This window comes from Sabethes cyaneus, chromosome 2, assembly GCF_943734655.1.
Source record: "Sabethes cyaneus chromosome 2, idSabCyanKW18_F2, whole genome shotgun sequence".
NCBI lineage: Eukaryota > Metazoa > Arthropoda > Insecta > Diptera > Culicidae > Sabethes > Sabethes cyaneus.
Genome location: NC_071354.1, coordinates 19,136,782 through 19,160,425, shown reverse-complemented (window position 1 = coordinate 19,160,425; position 23,644 = coordinate 19,136,782). Strand labels below are relative to the sequence as shown.

Sequence of the window (23,644 nt, the reverse complement as noted above, 5' to 3'; positions counted from 1 at the left end):
TCGGCTTTTTCCCATACAAATAAAAACCAAAAACAGTAAAATTTGTGGTACATTCACTATAAGTTTTACACTGTTTTACAACGAAGTTACAATGAAATTTAAGATAAGTTCTGCAAAAAAATTGTAGGCTTTCGGATTATTAGGACAAAATAAAACCGGCTGATTAATTACGGTATTTCATGTTTTTGAAAAGGTATGATGACAATGAATTTGATAGGCTTCGAACTATTATGATTTTCGAGCCGCATTCATCGCTCATATTAGGAAAGTATTAGAGGTCAGTACACCTACTTAAACAAATTCCGCTTTTTCCCATTTACGCCTTATCTCTATCTGTTAGATCCTATCGACTCTTTATTTCATTACTGTCTTCTATCGTTCCCTCTGTCAATTGTAAACACCCTTATTCTTTTTTTCGTTCGAACATTCATTCGAAAGTTAAACCGATTCGTATTCTTGTTTTCGTTCGAATCAATTCGAACGTTCGAACGCCCCCTTCCTTTTGCTCATACGAATATGAGAATACTGCTTCCCGATTCGTTCGAAGCAAACTATTCGTACGAATGCAGGATCCGGCTGTAAACAAGAATAAAGGTGAACATCTACCGTTATAAAAACTTAATTATATGCCTGACACCTCATTCGATGTCAAGACGTACACAACGAGGTTGGTCTATTCCATAGGAACGGAGTCTATCCCCGAACACCCGCGTTAAGAATCGCGGCTAATATGTTGACAGACGAACAAATAAGTCGCAAGCGCCTGCAAAGTGTCGTCGTCCCGTCAGTAAAACGAATTAGATTAAACTTCTGGCTCGTCGGTTTCTACAGTAGACGGAGGAAGAGACACAATTTGTGTCTACAAATAACTCAACCTGTCAAGGATTGGACCTTAGATAGATTATTTCCTGCTTCGAAACAATTTGCATTGTTGCCGAATTATATGAAAAATTTTCCAAGAACGGTACAGTGAAGTTACAGCATAAAGTGTTGGAAACAGTAAAATTCATTGTAATCGTAAAGTTTTTACATTAATATGAAAAATTTTCTAAGAACGGTACAGTGAAGTTACAGCATAATGTGTTGTAAACAGTAAAATTCATAGTAACCGTAATGTTTTTACATTAATATTCGTTATGCATTTCTACCCGGGCAATTACAGTCTAAAATGTTATTCAAATTATAGTGTAAATTCCAGTCTACATATGAGGGGTCAGTCCCGTCGTAGTGATTAGCATTCACGGCTCTCACGCCGAGGACCCGGGTTCAAATCCCAACTCCGCAGAAGTCACGAATGACCCAAGCTGGTTAAAGTGACTATAATCTAACAAAAAAAGTCTACATATCAGTCCATATTGCAGTCCAAATTTCAATCCCAATCCTAGTACAAATTAGACATACCAAATCCAAATTCCAGTCTAAACTCGAATCCAAATTCAATTCCTAATTTCAGTCTTAATTCTAGTTCAAAATTCAATCTAAATTTCAGTACATAATTCAATCCGAATTCCAGTCAAAATTCCAATTCCGATTTCAGCCGAAACAGCGAAGCAAAGCAATGCGAAGGTGCTGCATGCTGTTGTCGTAACTTGACCGTCTGTTTTTTTATTCGACAGACTTCGTAACTGGATGTTAGAGTACAGGATCATTGCGGGGCAAGTGAAGCATTGAATGACTTTAACGATCTTTCCGTGATTCTAACATACATCGTCTAGACCAGCGTCGTACTTCGGGCCAAATGGGAGTTCTTCCGCCGGAATTTAAGTCCAAAATCCATAAGGGGTTCCAATACCAATTTCGGTCCAAATTCTAGTCCAAATTTCAGTCCCAATTCCAGTTCGAATTCTTGTACAGTTTTAGTCCAAATTCCAGTCCAATGGCAGCCCAAATTTCAGTCCAAATTCCAGTCCAAATTTCAGTCTAAATTTGAGTTCAAATTCCATTCCGAGTTTATATCCAATCATAAGCCCAATTTGCAGTGCAAATTTCTGTACATATTTTAGTTTGAAGTCCAATCCTAAGTCCAGCTTAAATTTCAGACTAAATTGCAGTCTGATTTCCAGTCCAGATTTTAGTTTAAAATTCAATATAAATTTTAGTGCAAATTACTCTCCAAATTTTAATCCAAATTCCAGTCCCAAGTTTACTTCACATTTCAATCCTAATTCCGGCCCAAATTCCTTCCAAATTTTAAGTCCGAATTCCAGTGCGAATTTTTGTCCAAATTTCTGTTTGAATTACTGTCTAAATTTCAGTCCAAATTCCTAAATATGAGTCTAAATTTGAGTTCAAATTACAGTCCCAATTCTTATACAATTTTTAATTCAAATTCCAGTACAATTGCAGTCAAATAACTGCAAATTTAAGTTCAAATTCCGGCCCAAATACCAGTCCGAATTTCAGACCAAATTTCAGTGTAAATATGAATTCAAATCACCAGTCCGAGTTCATATCCAATTGTTAGTCCAAATTGGATTCGAAATGCCTGTCCATATTCTAGTTTAAAATCCAATCCTAAGTCCAAATTTCAGAATAAATTCCAGTCTGATTTCCAGTCCATATTTCAGTTTAATATTCAACCCAAATTTTTGTCCATATTCCAGTCCGAATTTCTGTTCAAATTACAGTCTAAATGTTAACCCAAATTTTAGTTCAAATTCCAGACAGAATTTCTCTCCAATTTTTAGTCCAATTTCCAGTGGAAGTTTCAGTCCAAATTACAGCCCAAATTCCAATGCAAATCTGAACACAAGTACAAATTTCCGGTTACATTTTTGTCCAAAAGCTAATCCGAACTCTTGGCCAAATTTCAGTCCAAATATTAGTTCAAATTCTGTCCTAGCTTCGGCTGGAGATATACTAAAATTGGAAAGATACAGAATAGATTTGCATGGCCCCTGCGCAAGGATTAGTCCAAATTTCAGGCCGAATTTCTGTCCAAATTCTAGACCGCTTTTCAGTCCAAATTCTAGTCCAAAGTTTAGTCAAATTTTGGTTTAAATTCCAGCGCGAATTCCTGTTCAGTTTTAAGATTCAGGTCCTGTTCAGGTCCAGGTCCAGGTTCAGGTCCAGGTCCAGGTCCAGGTCCAGGTCCAGGTCCAGGTCCAGGTCCAGGTCCAGGTCCAGGTCCAGGTCCAGGTCCAGGTCCAGGTCCAGGTCCAGGTCCAGGTCCAGGTCCAGGTCCAGGTCCAGGTCCAGGTCCAGGTCCAGGTCCAGGTCCAGGTCCAGGTCCAGGTCCAGGTCCAGGTCCAGGTCCAGGTCCAGGTCCAGGTCCAGGTCCAGGTCCAGGTCCAGGTCCAGGTCCAGGTCCAGGTCCAGGTCCAGGTCCAGGTCCAGGTCCAGGTCCAGGTCCAGGTCCAGGTCCAGGTCCAGGTCCAGGTCCAGGTCCAGGTCCAGGTCCAGGTCCAGGTCCAGGTCCAGGTCCAGGTCCAGGTCCAGGTCCAGGTCCAGGTCCAGGTCCAGGTCCAGGTCCAGGTCCAGGTCCAGGTCCAGGTCCAGGTCCAGGTCCAGGTCCAGGTCCAGGTCCAGGTCCAGGTCCAGGTCCAGGTCCAGGTCCAGGTCCAGGTCCAGGTCCAGGTCCAGGTCCAGGTCCAGGTCCAGGTCCAGGTCCAGGTCCAGGTCCAGGTCCAGGTCCAGGTCCAGGTCCAGGTCCAGGTCCAGGTCCAGGTCCAGGTCCAGGTCCAGGTCCAGGTCCAGGTCCAGGTCCAGGTCCAGGTCCAGGTCCAGGTCCAGGTCCAGGTCCAGGTCCAGGTCCAGGTCCAGGTCCAGGTCCAGGTCCAGGTCCAGGTCCAGGTCCAGGTCCAGGTCCAGGTCCAGGTCCAGGTCCAGGTCCAGGTCCAGGTCCAGGTCCAGGTCCAGGTCCAGGTCCAGGTCCAGGTCCAGGTCCAGGTCCAGGTCCAGGTCCAGGTCCAGGTCCAGGTCCAGGTCCAGGTCCAGGTCCAGGTCCAGGTCCAGGTCCAGGTCCAGGTCCAGGTCCAGGTCCAGGTCCAGGTCCAGGTCCAGGTCCAGGTCCAGGTCCAGGTCCAGGTCCAGGTCCAGGTCCAGGTCCAGGTCCAGGTCCAGGTCCAGGTCCAGGTCCAGGTCCAGGTCCAGGTCCAGGTCCAGGTCCAGGTCCAGGTCCAGGTCCAGGTCCAGGTCCAGGTCCAGGTCCAGGTCCAGGTCCAGGTCCAGGTCCAGGTCCAGGTCCAGGTCCAGGTCCAGGTCCAGGTCCAGGTCCAGGTCCAGGTCCAGGTCCAGGTCCAGGTCCAGGTCCAGGTCCAGGTCCAGGTCCAGGTCCAGGTCCAGGTCCAGGTCCAGGTCCAGGTCCAGGTCCAGGTCCAGGTCCAGGTCCAGGTCCAGGTCCAGGTCCAGGTCCAGGTCCAGGTCCAGGTCCAGGTCCAGGTCCAGGTCCAGGTCCAGGTCCAGGTCCAGGTCCAGGTCCAGGTCCAGGTCCAGGTCCAGGTCCAGGTCCAGGTCCAGGTCCAGGTCCAGGTCCAGGTCCAGGTCCAGGTCCAGGTCCAGGTCCAGGTCCAGGTCCAGGTCCAGGTCCAGGTCCAGGTCCAGGTCCAGGTCCAGGTCCAGGTCCAGGTCCAGGTCCAGGTCCAGGTCCAGGTCCAGGTCCAGGTCCAGGTCCAGGTCCAGGTCCAGGTCCAGGTCCAGGTCCAGGTCCAGGTCCAGGTCCAGGTCCAGGTCCAGGTCCAGGTCCAGGTCCAGGTCCAGGTCCAGGTCCAGGTCCAGGTCCAGGTCCAGGTCCAGGTCCAGGTCCAGGTCCAGGTCCAGGTCCAGGTCCAGGTCCAGGTCCAGGTCCAGGTCCAGGTCCAGGTCCAGGTCCAGGTCCAGGTCCAGGTCCAGGTCCAGGTCCAGGTCCAGGTCCAAGTCCAAGTCCACGTCCAAGTCCAAGTCCAAGTCCAAGTCCAAGTCCAAGTCCAAGTCCAAGTCCAAGTCCAAGTCCAAGTCCAAGTCCAAGTCCAAGTCCAAGTCCAAGTCCAAGTCCAAGTCCAAGTCCAAAGACGGACACCCGAAGGTAGGGAAAGACGGACACAAAGATTCCGTATTCATTTTGCCTAACAACGATTTAAATTGCAAATACTTGCATATTATACATGTAAAAGTATCCAGAAGTCATTTAACAGTTGGAATAGGCCAACTTTTAGAAACGATTAATTCATCACCAATTAAAATATTGAAGATTATAAAAGGGAACCATTTTATTTCCTCGCTCAAAGGGGGAATTGGGTAAGGGGTTTTTCCAAGCCAATTCTTTCCTAAATACATGATGAAATATGTTAATCTTTCTTAATACTGATAATTCGTCGGCGCGTGACACCTTTTCGCGAGTGTCCGTCTTTCCCATATCAAGTGTCCGTCTTTCCCGCCCATGCGCAGAAACTCTGATTTATACATAATGTTTATAATATTAAAAAAAGTATAAATTTTGGAAGAAATTTTCTAGTACACGCTGTAACTTTATTAGACAGAGACTTAAAGTTTCAGTTTGTATGAAAATTGCAATCAATACAGTTATATTTGAGTAGATATTGACTCTTGACCTTAAGGTGTCCGTCTTTACCGCCCTTCCCCTAGATAATAACTAAATGCAGCAAGCATGAACTTCATGCAAGAGAATATAGAATATCAGCGCCCTGTGATATTGTAACAAACTGATATTCACGTTTGAGCAGTGAAAATCAATAAAAAAAATTTGAATAACATCGAGTTATTCAAATATTTTTTGTTGACAAAATGGTGTATTGACGATTGAAAATTTAGTAAATTTAGATTCAGACATATGAACATCGAAATTGGTTTACTAACATAAACAAAGTTGTCGGCAAATAGCATTTTCCGAAAACATATAATTGAAATTTATGAAATTCCTCTTCCAAGCACTATTTAGGTAGAAATAACGTAGCGTTGGTATAATTCCATTACCAAGTTCCCACTGTATCGCACAACAAGTAATGAAATAAAGTATCAGCTCGACTTTCGCGAAAGAAACGTATCCTTGCCAGTCGAAACAAGCAACGTCATCGTGCCGTGCCGAAGCAACTAGCAACAAAAAGGTAAAGCTTTCTAATTGAAAGCCTTGTTGATGATAATGAATGAGCAGCAAATTTTATGAATTCCCGGCCCAGCCTTGAGATTTGCCTCGCGATGCGATGCAACGAGTGTGTGTGTGTGAGTGTGGGTGTCTTCATTTTCGGATGAATTTGCGCAGCATCCGTGAAGTCAACCTTTCCATTAGGCCCGGGAAGCAACGAATCGAAGGTGTAGGATTTTACTTCGCGCTACAGAGTGTTACACCGGGAGATCCACGATCCGAGATAGGATTGTATAGAATAGTTGAAATTTTTTTCAGCAGAATCCTTCGTTTCGTCGCTATCTTCGCTTGGAAATCTCGGTGGTGGCTACCTGCACGTAGTGTAATCACTAGCTGGGCGCGCTAGTCTTCGCGTTGTTTTGTAAGGGACAATCAGCTTTATAGGAGGTATTAATTGGACGGAAGCAATTTCGCTTTTGTTTCCCACCGGAGGGTGAAGCAGCTGATTGCAATCAGGCCACGAGGATTAAAGAGCTATCGTAGAGGCTTTGTAAAGATGGGTGGGAGAAAATGTTTCAGAAAATGTTGGAATAAATTTGTTTTTTTTTTAAACACAGGTTCAAGTTATCAAATGGTTATCAAATTAACATCTCGAAACAGAAAACAACTTGAAACAGAAACACAATCGACTTCGAGAATTGATCAGCAAACACATTTCCATTATTAGCTCGTCACAGTAAATTCAATTACTTTCAATCGCACGTGAGTGTGACACTTCCCACAAATCGCAATCTCTGTGTTTGCTAGTTTACTAGGTACGTACATACTACATAGGTATGTATTTGTTTGTTGATTGCTGGCTGGGCTGCTGGTTAGTGCAAGACTAAGTACCGGCGGTTGTTGCAACTGACACTCACCGTCAGGTCAGGATCCTCTCTCGGTGCAGCTTCATCAATCAAGCTTGTCTGTCCTTCCCACCTTGACGCATATTTGTTTTGACACCCTGCCCAGTGTTGATTTATCGTCTTCCTCCAGGTTGAGCACTTGCGTGTCAGCGTAAATGAGTAAGTGTATCATCATGTACTAAACGTGTCTAGGATCTATCTATGGAAGGTATAGGAACAGCGCTGCTGCTGCGGAAATGAATCCTCCAGTCTAGTGAGTCGGAAAATTTCTATTCAACTATAGCAGACAACGGCAAAGCACCATCCTCCATTATTGGAGTTCACTTTCGATTGCAAGACAGAAGGCATTAATCTAAATCGAAGGTGTGGTTGGAGAATTGATATAACACGTAATGGCACAAACGCAGAAATAAGCTCTTTCTGGGTTAATGGAAATTCATGACCGAGGAAGTGTGTCACAGCGTTTAACACCGTTTGCCATTAGACAAACTATCGTTAATTGCGAACTGAAGCGAAGGATATTTACGGTGCCGTTTATTTTAATTGAAGTTGTCGTCATCCAATAGCATAATCGTCGGTTTATCGCACTAACGCGAACTGCTAGCTAGCAGAATAATACGAACAAAGTAATAACTCCAATTAATTCTGTTTGTCGCATTCTAGCTGTGTGCTCCTCCTATCCTGGAGCGAAGAAACATACGTTTCAACAGTTGCAAATGGAGTGACCTTTCGACTTTCCAGCTCACAAGGGTCAACCATCACACGTACAAGTGCGCACCATTAAACCATCGTACGAACGTTATATTCCATTTAGATCGAAAATTGAAAGTCAAACCTCAACTAATTGCTAATTGAAAGCAGAGAAGATACCGATCTGCAGATAGCATGCAGTCGGTGCTAACAACAGCCAGTGCACGGACATTGTTTCCTGCATTCCAGTTCGATGAAGGGAAATGCAAGGATGAAACCACGGAGGAGCATGGATATTCTAACGTTTACTAGGTAGTTAGTTGGTTTGTTGGTCGGTTCGTAGGCTGACTGGCTAGCTGGCTGGTTGGCGAAGAGCCGTTTGCCTGCTACTGGCCAGTTTCAATTTCGCTCGCTTGCAAACCGTTGTTTGTTCGTAAGAGGATTAGGCAATCGAGGCGACAAAGCATGAAATTGATGCATTCGGAATTCATTTTGAATGAAATATCCGCCTTTGTAATAGTGTGTAGGCGAAAGGCGGCTTATTGGTATGATTCGTACCGATTTAGAGAGAGAGAGAGAGACAGAGAGCTGCAGGAGTACATACTGGATATGGGTTTTATAAGTTTTCACTTGGTTGAATTGAACCAGATATGCACAACCGAGTTGGAAGAAGTGGACTGCATCATGCATAGGTTGAAAGTTCACTCTGAGCAACTGATGACTTAATCTTCCTGTTGTGCAGATTATTTGTGGTTATTTGATTGCATTTGCATAAACTGTCTTCATTGTGAACTCTCTGTATCGGAATTCCACAGTTTTAATAAAATTTAGATGTGCATAGCAAGTTGATATTTTTATTAGCATTTTAGATGTGTTGCTTGAAATACCTGGTTCTGGTCGTGAAGTTGTTAAATATATTCTCGTCTTCACTTCCTCTAACCAATGTTGCTGAACGAACTGCTGCGTTTGTTGGCAGTGCTGCGGTCGATATGCGTGGACATCTGATAATGGAGTAAGTGAGCGACGGTTTGTGACCGCTTCGACCGGGGTGAGAATCGTTGTCATGTCCTCGAATTTAAGTTGTCGTTGACACAGAAACCGAATGAGTGACATCTTTGCAGACTTCACGGCAGCTTTCCAGAGGCCACCGAAGTTAGGCGTACGCGATGGGATGAACTTCCACACGATGTAATGCCGGGAAGTTTTATTGTTTTTTTATCTCTGCCAACTAATCATTCAACTAGTTATATAGCTCTCGACGACGGTTGCTGATACTCTGGAAGGCCGTTAACTCGACGAGATACGAAGCGTCGCAAAATGCCTAAGAAAGTGACAATAGTGAGATCTCCTAATGCTTATTGGTGGATCTTCTGATAATACGAGGTGAACGGTCTTTGAGCTAAATCACACGAAACTGGCGAAGTAGGTTTCTGTAATGTTGCTTTACGATGTACGGGCTCTAGGTAGATCGCGCCACAAATCAACTCCGGTGACAGCGAATCTATCAGTGAGAGTTGTACGAGACTGTGTGGTTTAACAAGATAGTTCTGAAGCTGAGACTAGGTTGCTTCGGAAGCAGCAAATACAAATGCCAAATGTTCTCAATTCCATTTGAACACCAACTGAACGTGCATCGTCCTCGAAAGCGCACATTCATCGAGTGCGGGGTCTAACCCGAAGTCTACGGCCTCTTCCTGGTTCTCTGCTGATAAAAATCTACGGTATTATTTCGTCGGGCATTCTGGCCACGTACCCAGCCCACCGCAGCTTGCCGGCCTGGATACTTGATACAGCTGCGTCTGCACCACATTCCATTTTCTATATTGCCACTAAGTATTGATCACAGAATTTTACACTTAAAAACCCAAAGTAGCGTCAATCAGCTTCCTTTAGCGTCCACGAGTCATCTCCGTAAAGGGCTACCGGAAGGATTAGTGTTCTGTAGAGCAACAGTTTTGTGTGCACATGTCACGAACGCACCACTCTAGAGCACAGTAGTGTAGTTGAAGCGATTGATATATGACTAAAACAAGTCGTAAATACATTATTTCAACTAAATGTGGTAGAATTGTGCTACTTGGACAAGATATATGAATTCCCTAACAACTTCATATCGTTCCGCATCCAGTTCCACCTCGGCACCAACACCACTTGAACTCCCACGTTCCCTGCCTGGAACTATGTACTTCGTTTTAGCGGTGTTATTGGTAAGTCCCAATCTAGTTGCTTCTCGCCGCCAATCTTGCCGTATAAAAGGCCTAACGTCATCCGTGAAACCAAGAAGCATGTGAGATTTCATGATGATAATAGTAATTGGTTTCGTCGAAAAACCATTTCCTAGCAATATCTGCCACAGCTCACTTTGTTGACTGAATCGTACGCCGCCTTAAAGTCCGGAAACAGATAATAAGTCTGCCACTTATACTGCCGTAACTAGTCTAGTAACTGACGCAGGGCAAATGAGGCCATCCAACCACTCCTCCGGCATTTGTTCTTCACCCAGATCCTGACGATGATCCGGTGAATTTCTTCACACAGCCGCTCGCTCCCTGCTTTTAGTAGTTCACCCGAGATACCCACCAGCCATACCGTTTTGCATCAATGAGCTGACCTTCACCTCCTCTTGCGTTGGTGGTTGCACAGCTTGACCAGCGCTCGCAATTCTTATTCTGTTCCTACTGATCTCCATGTTTATCTCTCTTTTTAACACGGTCTGGAAGTGCCCCTTCCACCTGGGTGCAATTGCCGTTTTGTCAGTAAACAGGTTGCCAGCACCACCATTGCACATTGCAGGCATGGAAAAATACCTCGCCATTTTGTAGAAAGTTGGTTACCGTCATCCGGGGCGAGATTGTGCCAAAAAAGCACATATTTTTGTTCTTTAGCTCAGTATACACACAATTTAGGAACTAAGTTGATTTCAAACCTGTCAATATATACTAAATTGTTCAATTAACAACTACCGTAGAGATGGTTTAGTTACAATGAAACCTAATTTTACTGGAAGTGCATGAACTTTGGCACAATCTCACCTGTTCAAGGGGGTGACATTGTGCCAAACACATAAAGTTAGGCTAAAACCCTAAACAATGAACATTAGCATGTTTATAAACAATACACATAAATATCAGTATAAAGTAGTTCAGATGGGGCCGTCCATGAACTAAGTGGACTATTAGGGGCAGGGGGTCGGCCAAAAACAACGCATCATACAAAAGGTATGAACGAAAATAACCCGTAGAGGTCTGAAATAACTAAAAATGAGTTCGTAGTCAATTGACAGCCTTTATATAGCCAGTAGCGTTTCTAGGGTTAACAAGGGGGAGATATATGTAGGGGTGTATCCTAAGGGGGCATACCTATTTGATCATTTAACAAAAGTATCCATTACTTCGTTCGAAAACCCGCGGCCGCAGAACATATAGCCTTCCCCACCCTCCTCCCCCTCCTTAAAACTGGCAGTTTATACACTAATCTCAAGTTTTTAGTCTTGACCTTGGAATGAGGTCATACATATATTAATATTTTTTTGAAACGATGGTTCTACAATTGATGAAGGGGCGGTAGGGGAAAGAAATGGAAAATTTTTTGGTGAAGGAGGAGGGGGAAGAGCGGAAAGGAAAGGGGGGGGGGGGTAGCTATGCTTGACAAGTAGTCATTTTGACTCCTACCTTTTGTCCAATGCTGGAAGGTGCATGAGTCGAATCAAGCTGTAATCTGAGATTACAACCGGATTCGAACTCACAACACCCTCCAGGGCATGTGGTTCGCTGGTACTTGTACCTTTGAACCATAGAGGCGCTGGACAAAAGGAGACCGCTTGTTGTCAAGTATAGCTACCAATACCCCCCTCCCCTTTCCTTTCCGCTCTTCCCCCTCCTCCTTCACCAAAAAATTTTCCATTTCTTTCCCCTACCGTCCCTTCATCAATTGTAGAACCATCGTTTCAAAAAAATAGTTTATACACGGTATAATATATTCGTCTTATATTAGAGTGTTTATTCAAAGTATCTGAAATTTCCAGAGAAAAAGTAAAAATTAGTTTAAATTATTTAGCAGACCTATGGCTGTTTGCTCCAAAATGGATGATGCAATCTAATCTGTCAAAATATTGTGCTCAATAGTAAAGAATGTGAGTGTGCTGGTGTATACTGACGTATTTTTGTTGTGTATGTGAAATCCACAATTTGGATCGATCATTATGGCTTGGCACAATCTCATCCCCGTGAAGCTCGAAAAGTACAAAGTTTCGAAAAATATTATTTTCGTAATCAAAACTTATCCAACGCGTAATAACCTTTCAATACATTGTAAATGATTAGTTTATATACCTTCAAGATAACAAGATGATGCGATTTCTTGTTTAGGTTGGTTTATGCGGGACATTTTTTACAATCGTTATTTCCGCGTATTTTTGATCGCGAACTTTGAAACCCTGTTTAGGCTAAATAGTTTGCTAATATTATCTGTGTTCCATTCTAAGTTATGAATAAATATGTTATGTTCATCATCATTTTGAATTTAGGTCACCAGTTTCTATAGATATAATAAATTTTCACAAATAAACATTTTTGGTTTTTGGCACAATCTCACCCCGGATGGCGGTAATCTTTTGACATTTTAGGAGTGAATGCTGAGGGGGAGTTGGATATTTGTTTTCATTCGTGCCTGGTGAAGCGTAATAAACTGAGCTACTTTTAAGCATAAAATAGCCTCATTTCAAACTTTGCCCACAGATAATCAGACAGGACTCTTGCGTTAATTCCATCGTCCATGCAAAGACGCTCATTTTTGAAAAAGCATGTGTCGCTACATGGCAGCTCTCGAGTGTTACTTCGAGTGTTCAGTTTAAAATCCTACAGATGGTACAAATGTTGTTTTGCAATATATGTACATGGCAGAGGATCTAACAAACTTTACAAGCAAAATACACGGTGTTAGGTAGCTTGGTGCAAATATTTTAGGGGCGAAAGAGGACCACATTTGACGATAATAGTCCTTCTACGCATATGGTCAAATCTCAATCATTACAGAGTTATTAAAGATTTTTAGTTTTCAGTGCGATTTGTCGTTTACAGTGCACCCCTGTTAATTTGAACGATTGCTCATGCAAACTAACGGGGTTAGTTTTTAATTTGAACATCTGGCATCCCTAAGAATCCCCCCTTCATAAGCAAACGATGCTATGTTGATCATGACATTTGAACCATTTTTAATTTGCACGTCATGCAAACCAACGAGGTTCAAATAAAAAGGTTTCAGATTGAAAACGATAAAACGAAGGGGGGGTCCACGGTATTAGCTCTAGTACAAAATGTTTGCTAACTAGCTCAGTTCTGTTGCTTTCATTCAAAAGCTGAGAAAATTTTGTTTAGTAGTTTTTTAGAAACAAGAAACCTTGAAATAAGTGTTTATCAAGGCGTTTTCATAAATTTTTCCTAAAAATCGAGATAAAGTTGATTGGTTTTATCTTCCAATTTAAAGCGCTGGTACCGTTCTATAATTCGTTCTTTGACGTGAAAGACCTATCTCATTTAGTTTCGTTGAAATTTAATTTTAATCGTATCGTTTTGGGTGTTGAATTGCTATATATGAAAATGGCACGAGTTCATATATTGGGAGCTTTGCCCAAAGTTAAACGCGGTCTAAAGGAAACACCGCACTAGAACTGCTGCCGGTATGTTGTAAACAAACGTGTTGTTCACATAACTGTGTAACCAAAAGCAACTAAAACTTTATGTTTTTCGTGTAAGCGATCCGGCAACTATGAAAGAGCATTTCATTTTGAGTTGCGCGGTGAATAACTTTCAATGAAACTCACAATATCACGCATAGCACACTAGATCACCGCGTGCGACAGACACGGCATGATGCGTATGAAAAACAACAACGAATTAGACTTATCGAATCTCTCTAGGACGTTTATGACAACGTATCAAAATTATTGCAGTATTAAAATGAATTCTCCGGTAGAACTCGCGGCCATTCACCTTCGCTATGGCTTCACTAATTGTGTAGTAACGACTGGCCGGCAGGACCATGGTTGTTGCTGTAGTTATTTTTTATATGCATCTGACCGTGTCCGTCGCACGCGGTGATCTAGTGTGCTATGCGTGAAAAGTTAAAGCCGGAAGGTTTTCATGGGCAGTAGTTTTCAATACAAAATTTTCGCAACTTTCGAATGAAAGTAACAGAATTGAGCTAGCTAGCGTAGTTTTTGTACTAGAGCTAATTTAAGGCAAACAGAACCGAAAACTAAAAATGTTTAATTACTCTGTAACGATTAAGGTATGACCATATGCGTAGAAGGATTTTTTCTTCTACTATGGTCCTCTATCCTCCCTGAAATATTTGCACCGAGCTACCTAATACCCTGTATATTTTCAAGAAAACAAAGCTGGCAGGCTGATTTAGTTTTTTATCTTAACAAGCTTTATTCTTTATAGCTTTCTCGAACAAAGCAAACAGCTTCGTTAGATTATAGCGACTTGAGCTTATAACCACAGACTAACAGACGTAACACTGAAGCTGCATTCCTTCACTAATAAAAATGATCATTTCAAATGTTCACTTAAGCCAAGACTCAAACAACAGTCGCTGCGCGAGAACGCCGCTCGCTTGCGCTGGCGCTGTTGTCAGATAATATCCAAGTAAATTTATAGCATTGCTAAATTTATAGCAAGCTGCTTTGCGTAGCGCGAGGACTGCACCAGGTGATGCTGGTATTTTTTTAGGGGTGTCATTGAAACGATGTTTTGTTATAAAATTTGTTCGAAGTGTTACGCCTGTTAGTCTGTGTAACCTTTCTTTAAAAGAGGTTAAAGTTAAGCGATTGTTGGTATTGAAAACCATCTTAAAAGTATAATAAAACTTAAATTACTCGGGCAAACCTCCAACATTTTGGAAGTAAAAGCTGAGGGATGCTGCGCGTGTCCGGGGGGACTTACATGTTTCCGCTCGAGCCTGTTGATGTGAAATTAACTGGGGTACTTTTTGGCACAAAATAGCCTCATTTCATCATGTGTTTCATCGTTTGGAAACTTTGCTCACAGACAATCAGGATTTTTTTTCTAGGTGCCGTGTCAGTGCGCCAGTGCTTATCCCTTTCAGAAACTAAAATTTGTCTTGAAACTGCCAGGACAAAAATTCGACGAAAAAAGTCATTTTGTTCAGATTTTTTTCTCGGACTCCCAGGCTATACCTAATTAAAGGAAAGAAACCTCTCTTTTCAAGCATAACTGCCGAGTTTTCCTGTCGATCCTTGTTAGTAAAACAAACCATGCGAAATGCCGAGGTTTTCATCATTAATGAATGTTTTTCCTTTTGAAGTTTATTTTAGTTTTGAAACATTTGGCAATCAAATTGTTTTGTTTCAGGGTTATGTACACAGTAACTCAGCATTGTAAAAATAGACGACGTAGGTCCCTTGTGTACGTTAAGTTTATAGAGCTAAACATGTTTTCATTAAATTGAATTGAAAATCGGACATTCCAAACACGGTATAAAAAGAAAGTAATACGAAAGCACCGTTTTAAGTTATTAGTATAATATCAAAAATCACTACGGATTATTGAATATTTATCTAGTAAAAGCGGCAAAGTCTCGCCACTTAGGGATTGGCGGTGGCGTCCTCTGAGAGTTGAAAGTAGGTTGAAATTATATAATTTTTCATTCTTTCACTGGGTGCAAAGTTTCTCCATTTTTTTCTTTCGTTCTATTATCTTTCGCTTTTACCAGTCAGTGTTGAAAATGTTCTTAGAATGAACCGGGATTATAATTTCTTCTCAACCGAAGCAAGCTGAAAGGCATTATATACGATTCGTATAATACGAGTTCTTGTTTTCTCGTCCTGTCGCCCTATCGGTCGGGTGGCCGACTTACAACAGAGTGCACCCTTTCATTCTTTCGTCGGTCGACATCCTCGAAGTCGTCTATATCGTTTTACATGGATGGAAAACAGTTTGCGATGATGACCCGCTTTCGTTCGAGTCAATCGGTTTAATTTTCTTCCCGAGATTGTGTTCTTCCCTTCTGTTGGGAATGATATAGAAGGTACGATATGGACGCAATTTAAGTAAAGGTTTTTTTTTCTTCTTCTGAAAGCTTCGGTGCTGCAAGATAGAAGAGCATGATAAATGAGCGCTTTATTGAAGCTGTTCCGTATCGGATGAATGGCGTTTGCCCAAAAGGTAAGGGAGTTCAAAATGAACGGAGAAAGCACTGTTTGATGGAACAAATTGTTTTTAATGAGGGCAATCTTGCCTTCTTTGAGTTAGGGATGTTAAGGATAAGCTAAAGACCTAGGTTAGTAGATAGTTTCGTCTTTAGTTTCGATGCGATTAGCTGTGCAAATAAAGGAAATATTTACGACAGATCCTAATGTACATAACTTTAAAAAAGAAAAAAGGCAAATGCTCCAATGTAGAACGTACCCCACAGTGGTAGTGTAAACTGTGGAAGAACTATCCGATTAAGCTCCTGGCAATCCCCTATGGACAGTACTTTGGAAAGTTTTCTAATTCCATTGTTCTCACAATGCAGTTTGGTTTGTGTTAAATCCCGTCGCTGACGTGGCGCAGGAGGGTCGGGTTGGGTCGGAAAAAGTTACAGACTGTGGCAGATCCTGGCGCAAAATACCTACTACACTTTGCTGGAAGGGTCATCACTTATTCCGCACGGAAGTCACACAATGCTTACTCGTTAGCAGCGGATGATGAACAGGCAGCGGCTCTCGGTGCAAATGTGTATGTTTAGCTGGAAATGATAATTTCCAGAACTTCTGGAGCTCGCACATTTCTGTGCGCTTCCGGCAGTACCACGTTTAACGCCAACAGCTGATTTGCCTGGATTTGTTTCAAATTTCGGCACGTACGTCAGTCAGCAATGTAACAAATTTTAACTTCCCGCTGTGATAGATGAAACCAATCTCGTACGTAGTAATTTGTTTGAGTTTTACTCAAACTATGCATTGAAATTCCTCAAAATGTTGGGAAACAGATTATTTTTGGGTGAAATATTTACCTACTACAGTGGTGCAGTGTGGGTCGTGTGGTCAAGTGTCACTACGGTGTCGGGTGATTTAAACCCTACTTTTCTACCAACCAACATTCGAACTAGAACTTGTTTTTAGTGTGACTGATGGGTGCTGCTGTGTATTACAATCAACTTCTGTGAGTTCCACAAACTAAAAGCAGTTCACGTCCATTACTGTGATTTCCAGCACCACTTACGTACACACAAACATACAGTGATTACTGTTTGGTTTCTGACAAATGCAAAGAGCTACTTTGCATTGACAAAAGACACGTATGAGTGTGAGGGGGCTGCTGCTGCCGGGCGGAGGAGGAATAAACACAAATGTTAAGGAAATGGCAGAGGAAACGAAAACCGGAACCGTAAGGAGGATCACGTGAATATTCAACGAAAATACTTACTAAAGGTTTTGGTATCAATTGCACAATTGTTTTGCCCTGTTTTTGTACGAAATGATAAAAAAGTAGATGAGAAAGATATAGTTTCGAAACGGTTGAACGCCGATAACAACTACAAAGAACTGTGTAAGATAAAAGAAACATTATTGCTAAGTTAGTTAAAACCATTTGTACAATGACAATTATGATATCTGAAAACAAAAAAAAAAAAAAAAAAGAACAGGACATGCGAGAAAGAAAATTTAACAACGAGCTAACGACACGACTAAGTATGATTCAGTTAGAAGTTTTAATTCAAAATGAGATAATGGTGGAACCAGCAAAACGGGGAACAAAAAGAAAAAAACTAGTCACAGCGGAAAACTTTGTTGCCAATTCGGAGTTTATTCTTTCCTCAATCCGCGCGATGTGCACGTGGACGTGGAAGAAAAACACAAAAACGGCTACGTACAAATAATCATTAGATAGGAAAAAAACCGAGGTGGTAAGTTTTCCGCTGAAACAGAAATTTAACTCGCTTGATTGTTGGAATTAGTTTTTGTGCCGTAACGGGAAAAAGATGCATTTAGTGGGAAAAGTTAAATGACAGCAAAAAAAATGCTACACTTTCATCGACGGGAAAGGATAAGTTTGAAGAGAAGTACAATAAAACTCGACAATGAGCACGACATTCGGAAGCGAAATTGTAGAGCAGAAAAAGTAGTAGCAGAAGAAAAACACCGGGCTTTGACTGTGGTGCGCGCTCTGCTAGCAGGCGACACTTCGGCTTGGTTTTGGGGGGAAATGCGAACAGACGGATCATGATACGGGGAAACGAGGGCGGGGGGTGAGGATAGTTACCTGCTGCCGTCGCCGTATCCTTTTCCGGGCCGCTAGAAATATCCGCCAGTAGAGGAACAGTATCACCAGCAGCGGCACGTAGAAGCTAGATGCGGTGGCAAATATCTGATAACCGACGTCCTGCGACACGATGCACTGCAGATCCTGGTAGACGCGGGATTCCCACTCGGGATCCTTCCAGCCGAGCAGCGGCGCAATGGAAACCAGCACCGACAGGGTCCAGATGACGATGATCATGTACCCGATCCGTCGGGCCGTCCGCTGGTGGGCATAGTCGATGTCCGTCACGGCCCAGTACCTGTGTGGGTGGAAGGTGTGAACAAAGATAACAATCAGACACGAGTTTATGGCAGCATTTAGATTCAAATAGTTTGCAGTCGACTTAAAACAGAGGAAAGCGAATTTTGTTTATTTGCTTCAGCATGAAATTCCTTCCGTTCGTTTCCGTTCACAAAAACAGCATATTATTTTGTACGAATAAACATGGTACCATGTAAACTACACTTCAAAGAATGTTTGCCCAACTGAAGAGAACCAGTAAAGTCGAAAATTCCGTGTTACCCATCTCTTAGTATCAGGATAGCAATAAATATTCTGTCCTGATGGCACATGCTATCGATACACCGAACCACATTGGAGGACCCTTCAGACTTTCCAATTTTGCTGAGGTAGTGCTAGTTGGTGTACTTTTGGTTGCTATCTCATCGGCACATCCTAGAAAAGCCTGCTAGTAGCTTCAAGTAGCTTCGGCATTGAAAAGAGGATGTTTAATGTTTCAAAACTAGGTACAGGTTTTTTTCCTTTCAGATTCCCTATTGAAAGGCTGTTCAACTAACGAGACCAAAATCGGAACGAAACGGATCGAATTTCCAGCCGAAGCTGAAAGCTTCGGTTTAAAGAGTGCACGCCGATCTTAATCATCGAACCGACCGACCGGCCGCCCGACAGGATAAAAATCATTCAAAGCAAAAACATATTCACTCGCTTCGCTTTAGTATATCGCATGACGATTTGCATGTGCTTCCTCATTTTACTCGGAAAACTCGTTCAAAAATCGTACGTACATTCAATTCAATATAAATGCAAATCCGACGAGTTTGCCGAGTGTCAATTGCAGCGATCGCACACCATCTTGCTGCTGATGCAGAGGCAGGTACACGTACAGGTACCTACAATGCACACGATTTGCATCGTGCACTATCTGACTGCGGGCATACCTGCATGCTCGGTCGGTAGGAAAGCCAATATATTGTGCAATCGAAATTCGGTAGCACCGCACAAGTGCATGTAGATGTCACAGCTCTTCCGAAAAGGTTCGAAATTAGTTGACCGAATCTCATTTCCTGTTGGTTTTTGATATGTCCTTTATTTAGCAGCTGTTTGCCAATCAAGAGGAATGTTTCGGTCAATGTTCGTTTAAACATTATTAGGTATTGGTCCTGTAAAAGTAAGGGTATGTGAAATCCTCTTTCTATTTTTGGAGCGTAAATTCTAGCTTTTATTTGATGGAAAAAGGTAACAAGAAACATGAAAGCATTGGCTCGAGATATAAGCTAAGTCGGGGTAACGTAAGATCTCATAAAAACCTTCTGTAGCTACGTAGCAAAGTTGCCTTGAGTTCGCTGCATAGAGCGCTAAGCAGCTTCAAAGAAAACTGTCAAAAATTTATAAATTAGCGCTTTAAGTTCTATTTTTATACTTTTCTATTTTCTACCTCCGCCTCCTTCTAACTTCTGAATAGTTGGTTCATGCGATTAACATAGACCATACAAAAAAATTCTATCTAGCACCTACCGCTGCTGGATTTGAATCCGGGCGTTCCGCGTTGCAAGCCTATTCTGATGCATTGCGCCATCTCTGACGCCGCTAGTGAGTTGTTTTTTAGAGTAAGTTAGTTTCGGCGCTGTGGTAAATGAGAAATTAGCACATCGAGTAAAATCGATGTAAATCGCATATTCTAGCAACGGAGCAATGGTATGCATCTAAGACACCGAAAGGAAGTACTCGAGTTCAAATCCCCCCGAGATTTGGTTGGTTGCTGCTGGTGTGTGGTAAGTTACAATTACTTAATATTTATAAAATCAGAGGCGAATGCTAAAATATGCAAAGCCTCTATAAAAAAAATTATAAAAAAATATTCTTCTGATGATCTTTCATTAAATTAATTAATTGATTTTGGTTATCACTATTAACCGAAATTAAATGTCTTAGTTTAAATGGGAAATGTTATGAATCTACAAAACAGGAAGAACTGGGAAAATTCACCCAATCTTTTTTATTACCTTTGTTATACTATAACAAAGGTTTAAAAATTGGTCGAAAAACACGAAGTTGACACATATACCAATCGATAAGGTACGACGAATTGAGCAATGTGTGTGTGTGTGTGTGAGTGTGTGTGTGTGTGTGTGTGTGTGTGTGTGTGTGTGTGTGTGTGTGTGTGTGTGTGTGTGTGTGTGTGTGTGTGTGTGTGTGTGTGTGTGTGTGTGTGTGTGTGTGTATGTGTCTATGTCACGCTTGACTTTAGTCGTCTGTTTCTCGGAGATGGCTGAACCGATTCGTTTGCCGGACAAAAATTACGTGACATGATTTTCTCCGGAATCGCTTAACCGATTTCAACAATTTTAGTATCAAATGAAGGCTCTTGCTACTGCAAATTTTTTGTGGAGAGTTTTATCGCAAACAATCAAGCGGTTCAAAAGTTATGCTTAAAAATGTGCTTTTTCAAGGTGTCAATTAGTCGAACGTATCTCAGAGATGGCCAAACCGATTTATGCGCTATTAGTCTCATTTGGTATGTAATATAGCCTCATAGAATGCTATTGATTTGTTTTTTGATTGGATGTTTAATTTGAAAGTTATGAAAGTTATGAGCAGTCGTGTACAGCATAAAAAAATTTACAATTATTTATACCGTATTTAACCAGATAATTAATCAGATTTCAATTATTTTAGTATCAAACAGGAGGCCTTAATGCTGTGAACATATCTGCTAAATATTAATAGAATTGGCCTTACCAGTCAAAAGTTATTTGAAAAACATTGATGAAATTATTTAAGCAAACTTTACTGACATGAACCAAACAGAAAAAAACGCGATCATGTGCTCTAGCGTAAAAATGCTTAATTTTCCAGGTGGTGTGTCTTTGGAAAAGTTTATTTAAAAAATCTAGCGCAACTTTTTACACTATTAGGGTAACCGTAAATCTACCTATTAGGGCGATACAAATTTTTGTTTTTTTAAATGCTCCCAAAAAAGTACAATGTCTCCACAAAAGTTATAGAACACAGTAAAATAAGTAACTTTGCTGTACATAGTAACTATCTATCTCTTACTGGTTGCGAAGTGCAACGATTTTTTAAAAAATGCAGCGAAAATTAAAAAGTTGAGATATCGAAAAGCGGTTACGTCAGAATTTATTTAGATAAGTAATTTTTACAAATCAAAAATAAATCACTCAAATCGATCCTCTAAGATACTGCGATACACGCACAGTCGCTGAAAACATATGATTTCGAGGAGAGCGCGTTTAAACTATTGTATAGCACTGCTTTTCCCTGATCCAACAGTTTTACTGTAAATTCTCAACGAGACCACGTACCGAAAAATACTATGGGCTCAACATTTCTAAAGATAAAAGCCTTCTGAAAATGCAAAACAAACAAGTTTTTCGATTTTCCAGTGAGGGTGAGGGTCCCCCTTCAGTTTCTGAATTCAGCTAAAGTACAACATATGACATCTTTAAGTACTCAAAATTGCAAAAGTAGCTCATTTGTTGACATATAAAGTGTCCAGGGTTACATTGGCCACAGCTGGACACATTCTAGGAACGTGCCGAATACATCCAGGAAAACGGACAGTTGCTCACTTAAACCAAACCCCAGAATGTCACCCCGCTATTAACTCAAAATAACAAATTATACAAAAAAAAAGGAAGACATTTTTTGATTGCTTTGGAATATTATACAAATTTATCAGTATATTACATAGACATGCATATGTATTGATGATAACTATCATAGTGTAATCAAAAAGTTGAGTTCCGAAGGCGTGTCGAATTCTAACTCAAATGACAAATGAGATGGTATAACAAAGGTTCCTTTCACCACTAGGTGGATTAAATCGGGTTTTTTAAGTTTCTTTTTGAGCTGAACAGTGTTCCATATAGCGACTTAAGCGAACTTTCTAGTTCTGTTAGAAGTAGCTTTGTATTCCCTTCGAAGTTTAATCGTCAAATACGAACTTGAATGTACGGTTAATTACTTAAAAATTAAGCTGAATAGAGTTCTATTCACGATCATTTTGTTGGCTGAAAAAGCCAAAAAATCCCCTTTTATAGGAACTTTTGGTTACTTGGGACTGTGTTTGTCTTTCAAACAGTCAGTGTTATGTTACTGTTATTGTGTGACTAGTGAAAATTGATTAAATTTACGCAATATTACATCAGTGTGATAACAATATGATTGAAATTTTGCGTTAATATTGGAAGTTACCTAGATTCTGCTATGGTATGCTGAAGTATATTAGGACTGCAGGCAGAACTATTTTTATCAGGATCCATACTTTACTCTTGTCAAGCTGCAGCTACTAAAACTGCAGGAAGAGAAAGCCTTTAAGGGGAAACCGAAAGTGGCTCAAAGATGGCTGGATAAATGGCTACCATTCGAAGCATGTATTGTTTTGCGCCTTAAAAATGTATCTGTATTGGCAGAGCACGCTTTCGCCACGGAATCAGTGCTTCCAGTGCTGTTTTAATTTCCTAAAACTTGTCATTCCATTTATCGATCTGCTATATATCAACAAACGTTCAGCAAAACATAATTGCTAATGGAAAATAAATTTAACTGAACATATCGATCATTACGTGTTCATAAAAGTGACCAATGTATAATTTGGAATTAGTTAATAGATATTTGGTTACGCATATATTTCGTTGAACTAGCGATTTCCGAAAAAGCAGCAACACAGTATCAAACTTTCGTCACATCAATGAGCTTTTAAAGAGCTTTCAACTTTTGCCGCATCGATGAGCTTCGAATGAAGTAAACAAACAAAACGCAAACGCAGGAATCAAAAACGCAATCCGATGCAAGCGGATTAATTAAACATCCTAGTGATCCTACGCATTATTCAGTTGCTGCTGTTAATTTTGATTGAATCGGAATGCTTTGATAAAGAAAACAAACCCTTTTTCGGGATGTTTGTAGTCAGTGCGGTTGGCTGCGGATCAGCTGTTTATGTTTGCAAGCTCCGCTATTTGACCAATACTAATGCAATATTCAAATAAACGTTTAGGTTTTTAACGAACACATGAGATGTACAGTACAGTGTTTGTCGCACTAACACAATAACGTTAGCCACTTTCGGTTCCGCCTTAAGCGTCGGCTTATGACAGAGCAGAAGGAGACGGAGAAGCATAAACTATTTCAGGACAAAAAGTACTGGATCCTGGAAGAACTAGCTAGTACTAAAGGATCTAGTCCGTGCTCCAGCAGCAGTTTCTCAAGCAACTGCGTAGAAAACTAGGAGTCTCTGGGACATTCACTGCTTAATTCTGCCGTGGATATACAGCCTTGTAAGATAATGATGGTTCAGCAAATGCGGAACCATCATTTGTTCCATCGCCGCTGCTTAACCGAGAGTCGCACCAGTGAAGTTCACGTCGATCCCTAGAATGGAACTAGCTGCTACATCGAGAAATTCTGGGTTGGAGTCCCAGTGCCACGAACTAAACCCAATATATTTTTAGCCGCAGATC

The 23,644-nt window shown here is 41.5% G+C and overlaps 1 protein-coding gene and 1 pseudogene across 1 annotated transcript in view; one reads left to right on the top strand and one right to left on the bottom strand.

Moving 5' to 3' along the window:
- Positions 1–23,644, bottom strand: part of LOC128735166 (5-hydroxytryptamine receptor-like) — a 64,051-nt gene that overhangs the window by 6,386 nt on the left and 34,021 nt on the right. Inside the window, exon 3 of the mRNA XM_053829661.1 lies at positions 17,886–18,183. Coding sequence (XP_053685636.1) covers positions 17,886–18,183 — 298 coding nt within the window. The remainder of the gene's footprint in view (positions 1–17,885; positions 18,184–23,644) is intronic.
- Positions 2,838–2,935, top strand: LOC128739026 (U6 spliceosomal RNA; annotated as a pseudogene).